The following is a 5,962-nucleotide window of genomic DNA, read 5'->3' on the forward strand; positions in this document are numbered from 1 at the left end:
CCTACGACCTCGTTAAGGTCGTCAGCTTTAGGGTCGTCAGCTTTGCCTACGACCTCGTTAGGGTCGTCAGCTTTAAGGTCGTCAGCTTTAAGGTCGTCAGCTTTGCTTACGACTTCGTTAGGGTCGTCAGCTTTAAAGTCGTCAGCTTTGCCTACGACCTCGTTAGGGTCGTCAGCTTTAAGGTCATCAGCTTTGCCTACGACCTCGTTAGGGTCGTCAGCTTTATTATCTTCAGCTTACTGCCTTCAGCTTGCCCTTCAGCTTACTACCTTCAGCTTACTATCTTCAGCTTACTACCTTCAACCCTTCAGCTTACTACCTTCAGCTTACTACCTTCAGCTTACTATCTTCAGCTTACTACCTTCAACCCTTCAGCTTACTACTTTCAGCTTACTACCTTCAGCTTACTATCTTCAGCTTACTACCTTCAACCCTTCAGCTTACTACTTTTAGCTTACTACCTTCAGCTTACTATCTTCAGCTTACTACCTTCAGCTTACTACCTTCAGCTTACCCTTCAGCTTACTACCTTCAGCTTACTATCTTCAGCTTGCATAATAGAGCTGACGGGTCTTTGGAGATCAACTTTTATTTTTTCAATTAAAAATTCCCCTTATCAGGTATAAATTGTAGTTATCTATTAAAATACAAAAGAAAAATAGAAGAAATTAGTGAATATAAAAAGAACAACTAAAACTAAAATTAGTAGTCTCTGAATCTAAATTGCTCATCAAAATTACTCTTAAGAAATAATTTTGAACAAGAAAAAGAAAGTTTTCCAGTGCAATATATATTTAGGACATCCAGAATTCAAACAAATTATTTGAAGGAGAGACAGCATGTAGAGAACAATAAAAATTACATACTTTTGCAAACATTTCAGCAGAAAATCTTTTGCTTCAATAGGGAGATGTTCAGGGATCGGTGGTTCTCCCTATGTAGAAGATAGCAACAACTTGAACTAATAGCATTCACATCAAGGGTTTTAAAAATTTTAGCATTTGGCATCTCAAAAAACCACTTTATAACATTTAACATCTCACTTTATAATACACTTAATATCAAAACTTCTATTTTTTTACAACATCAAAACTTCTATTTTTATTCCTTTTTTGTTTTTGTTTTTTTTCATCCCCTCTCCCTCTTGGTCTCACTGTCTCTCTCTCTCTCTCTCTCTGGCTCTCTCTCTTTCTCAACCCAACAATCCTACCCACTATCAGCCACCAGTCACCACAATTCCAACGACCACCACAACGATCAGAGACCCACGCTGATCAACTCGATGACCCACGCCAAACTCCTAGCCAATGACCCACAAAGATCAGCAAGCTTTTAAAGCAAAGATCATTCCATAGTCTTGAAACAAACACTTTGACTGAATACAATATTTTTCAGGAAAAAGCGTGGCAAAAATTCACTTTAAAAGTCAGCTGGGTTTGTATCTTTTGACTGAAACTTCCTCTCATGTATCTCTAGTGGATGAAATGACCAAACTTTGTCCTATGATAGAAACACATTTCATCTTTCTAGTTGGGATTAAAACTTAAGGCTCCAAACGTATTTATTTAGAGCAAAATTTTGTCTCCAATTTTTTTTTTTTTTTGAAGTCTTTTGATATCAAATAAGAGATATGAATTTCAAACCTCGACTATATTAAAAACCAATTGGTGTTTTAGCCTAATTATAAAGAGCAATCATGAAGTAAACACCATTAATTGAAATTCTATCATATCTCCTAAAAAATTAATTAATTAATAATAGGGTTAAATTAAACTTCATTTATGATTTGTGATTGAACAAGATTCCTTTTTAAAGATTTTAATGTTTTCTATAAAAGAAAGGAAGATTCCTCCAAATAATTAGGGGCGACCAGAGGTCGAGTAAACTAAAGACATTCCAATGATAAAGTCAGAAATTGGTGAGGCTACAAAGTAATATTTTCAGGGTAACACTCAAACTTTTTAGGAGGAGAATTGCATACTTGGCCGATGAGAATGGCACTAGTTTTTATGGTTTGGGAGCCCAAGAGACCCCTCACTTAGGTCCGCAGGTCTTAAAGCCCATTTATGGCATTCTCAATTAATCCAAGCTCCTCTGGTTGTAGAATCTATTTGTTAGATTACAGTTCAAGTTTTGTCTTATTATTTTATTTGTCATGTCTTAGAGCATGATCAAATAATTAAATTTACCATCTTTTAAAATTTAAATTTTTGAGATAATTGGTAATTTAAAATCTGATCAGAGTAAGAAGTCCTAAGTTTGAACGTTGTTTCATCTAAGGGAGAATATTAGAATTGTGTATTTAAATGATTAAATTCATCACATCCCAAAGCTTAAATTTTTGAAATAATAGGTAATTCAACATCATGCAATATATAAACTCATATCTTATTATCTTTTGAAATAGTAAGTAACAACAAACGTGACATTAATTCAATCTAAAACTTGAAGAAAAATAAAATTCAATCAAAAACATTAATTCAACCTTAGATGATATTTGTACAGAAAACTAGGAACCCCATCACTTCATCCCAAGTGCGGGATTGTGAGTGGTAACTTGTGAGGTTCTTTTGTCTATCAATACAAAAACAACATTAACAATCTAACATTAAGGTAACTATTTTCAAAATTTTCTATAGCTACCATGCCATTACATTATTAATTTGTTCAAAAAATAAAGGAATCATTATAACAAATAGTGTGTTGTTCGTGAGTTTCAGTTAGTTCAACTGGTAAAACTCGGGTCCTTAACCTTAATTCTCCAATGCCCATCAGAACTAGCTCTCCTAGCTATCCCTCTCCACTTCCTTATCCTTGCATCCATTTTCTTAGTGAGTCCACAATATTGTTGCAAATTCTTTGGCATGGCATCAAACACTCGCCACCACCTCTTATGAGCTGAGTCACTAGCAAATGGATGGTGACTCGACATGTCCCAATTACAATCATAGTCCTTGTAACACATCCATGGCTTCAACCCCAAATAATGCATTGTATAACTATCCTCTGGTATGTCATGCTTCTCATTGCTCGACCCATCGAAACTTTTGAGCTGATTGAGCTTTTTAGGCAACCGGTGCCACCATGTGAAAGCTTCATTAAGAAATCCTTGATCACCACCATTATATGACTCCAGCTTAAAACTCTTAGACATTAACTCCTTGAACATGCACAATGATGGTTCAATTACCATGACCCCAGAATTAAAAATCACCATATCATTTGGTGCAGCAGATACTTGTGGAAGAACAAAGAATTTATCTATGTTCTTTAGGACTAAAAGATCAGCATCTATAAACATGACTTTGTCATACTCTATGAGTTGCCATATGCGTAGCTTGCTGTAGTTCCACTCATTGTAGGAATGCTTTTCGGCAAATGGACTTCGGATGCGTTTGATGCGTTTGATCTTCCATCCGGCGGTTGTTAGGCCTCGGATGGACTTGGAACTAATGGAGTAATCAGCAAGGAGGACTAGGTCTTTGTTGGATTTGCTCTGAATGATGCTTTGAGCTAAGGCTATTGCGCCACAAACATAAGCTTCTGAAGAATGGAGAACAGTTACATAGGCCTCCCTTTGAAATTGTGACCTATGATTTCTCCACGTCTCATCACCTAAAAAATCAAAGCTTTGAAATTGTTATATAGTTCTAAATTGTAATGTAGGATATTATTGAAATTGCTTGACAAGGGTTTTCATGTTATGAGATGTGCAATTAGACTTTTTTTTCTTTTGTTTTCTTTCAATTTTTTTTAAAATTTATATAATTCAATTGTAACAATAAGTAAAATATGAGGGATTTAGGCCTTAGTTCTTTTTTCTTTTTTGAAATAAACCTTGGTTTTTCTTATAAAAGAGACTAATCAATGATGAGCTACAAGACTATGATGAGCCTTTATCATATTCTTTTTATGTTTCATATATTGAACCTTACACCCATCTAATTTCCATTTCATCCTTTGACTACTTCTTGTTCAAACATTTGTGTGTAATTACAAAGAATACAAGCAATATAATTCCTTCTCTTTAAATATTTTTTTTCATACCGCAAGCGATGGTTTTTGAAGCCAATTCTACCACTGAACCGTAAGACTTTTAACCAAAAACAAGAAGTAATTGACGCTCAAAATGTAGAAAAATTGTGATATTTAGGTTACATCCATAAGCTAAGAGCCAAATTAATAAGATAAATGAAACTCTGTATAATGAGAAATATCAATATGTACAAATGGGCTTTTTATTTTATTGTTCCTATATATTGAAATTATAGAATCTTGTTGTTATACCACACTTTTAAATGTCAATCCTGGTGTACTAAAAGTCTAAAACGCACCAACCCAATTTCCTTTTGTCCAAAATATTGCCGAGATGGTCAATCCCTTAATAATATCTTACTAATTTAATTACAATATTTATTATTTAGAACTCAATAATTATTATTCAAGAATTTTGATCGCATGATTTCCCTCAATTAGAGTTATCATTTCTTATTCCTCATCAGTCATCACAATCCTGATAATGAAAAAAAAATATATGCCAGAACATAGCATGTAGAAATTTGGAAAGTTTGGCAGGTTAATTATTAATTCTGGACAAAAAAAGTTTCCTTAATTGTCTAGAAATTTTTTGTAAACAAACTAATCTCCTCAATGAAACTTATAATAAATAAAAAAAAAGTAATAGAAATTATGTCATGTCTTTCTTATTGGCATATCAACAGAACTACACAAAGAAATTCTGAGTAAACTAAAACTTACCGGTTTGTGCATAATTAGGAGCAAGTTGGCATGACCCAAAAGGCATGATTACTTTCTGCTTCAGTCTCCTCATATTAGGCTTATACACCCAATGATCCTCTTGATGCATCACAAGATCATCACATCTGTAAATCTCCACCATTGGCTCACAAGACCCGATGAACACAACGTACACCGTCCGCTTAACATCAAGACTAATCCATCCATTGCTTACCACCAAATTAGCCACCACTAAATTGACTTGTAACCTAAACACATCCCTAATCCCTTCATTCTCCTTAGCCCTATCACATGGAACCTTAGCTATTACTAAATCAAGGTCCTCATAATCCTCCACCCTCGGCAACGGTATCTCCGGGCACTTGGGTGGAGCCCATTTCTCATCTTCATCAATCCATTCAGGGAAGAAGTCATTCCATGTCAAATTCTTGGACACATGATCAAACCCTACCTTGACAGTTTCAGTGTTTGACTTTGATAATCCAAGTAATCTATATGTAGCTTCTATTCTATCACCTACAATATTAACCAAACCAACTTTAACTTTCTTACCCTTGAATTCTTTTGCAATAAGATTGAACCTACTTGATATCTTGGCCTGATGATGTTGAAGTGCACGATTGTTAACAAGGTTTGGCTTTGGTCTAAAGGATAACACAATGAAAAAGAGGGAGAATGAGAGGAAAAGGATAAAGAAAATGAAGGGTTTTGGTTTAGAAGAAGAGGTTTTGGAAGCCATTGATTGAGCTGCCCACGTCTTGGTGTGCTGGTGGTGTAAGTGGGAGAGAGAGCTTTGAAGGTGCATTTATATCTGAAATGGATTTGTAAGGAAGGTTTGCATGGACGCACCTTGTTCTTGTCATCTTTGGCTCTTTGTTTACTTATTTGGTGTTATCCACACCCTGTGATGAGAAGAAAAAGACAGCCTAACTATAAATATAATTTTTTTTCTTCTCAAAAAAAAAAAAAAGACAGCCTATTATTACTTGACTTTCATGTCTAACTATAAATATATTTTGTTTTATTCTTTCAAGTTAGTTTGTGATAAGGTCACACAACCTAACTTGAAAGAATAAAATAAATTTCTAAATATGCTAAAAATTTAGATAAGAATTTATATTGGTTGGAGGATTCTTCTTCACCTGCCTTAACAACCTTGTATCATGATGCTTCACTATTATAATTGAATGAAAGTTTCTTTTTC

General features: G+C 34.5%; 1 protein-coding gene across 1 annotated transcript; it reads right to left on the reverse strand.

Annotated features, from left to right (window-relative positions):
• Positions 1 to 2,725: 2,725 nt before the first annotated feature.
• LOC112006681 (putative UDP-glucuronate:xylan alpha-glucuronosyltransferase 4) lies at positions 2,726 to 5,650 on the reverse strand. Its single transcript, XM_024038984.2, has 2 exons — positions 4,759 to 5,650; positions 2,726 to 3,615 (listed from the first exon to the last, which is right to left on the reverse strand). Exons 1-2 carry the CDS (start codon positions 5,561 to 5,563, stop codon positions 2,726 to 2,728), a joined length of 1,695 nt encoding a protein of 564 aa, XP_023894752.2. The 5' UTR covers positions 5,564 to 5,650.
• Positions 5,651 to 5,962: the final 312 nt, after the last annotated feature.

This window comes from Quercus suber, unplaced genomic scaffold, assembly GCF_002906115.3.
Source record: "Quercus suber isolate HL8 unplaced genomic scaffold, Cork oak 2.0 scaffold_231, whole genome shotgun sequence".
In the NCBI taxonomy this organism is placed as follows: Eukaryota; Viridiplantae; Streptophyta; class Magnoliopsida; order Fagales; family Fagaceae; genus Quercus; species Quercus suber.

Bases quoted from the DNA above. Each gene is read 5' to 3' on its own strand.
- LOC112006681 (XM_024038984.2), bottom strand. From the start codon at position 5,563: ATGCACCTTCAAAGCTCTCTCTCCCACTTACACCACCAGCACACCAAG. The intron at 3,616-4,758 runs GTAAGTTTTAGT...TTGATTTTTTAG, and splicing joins TCCTAATTATGCACAAACCG to GTGATGAGACGTGGAGAAAT.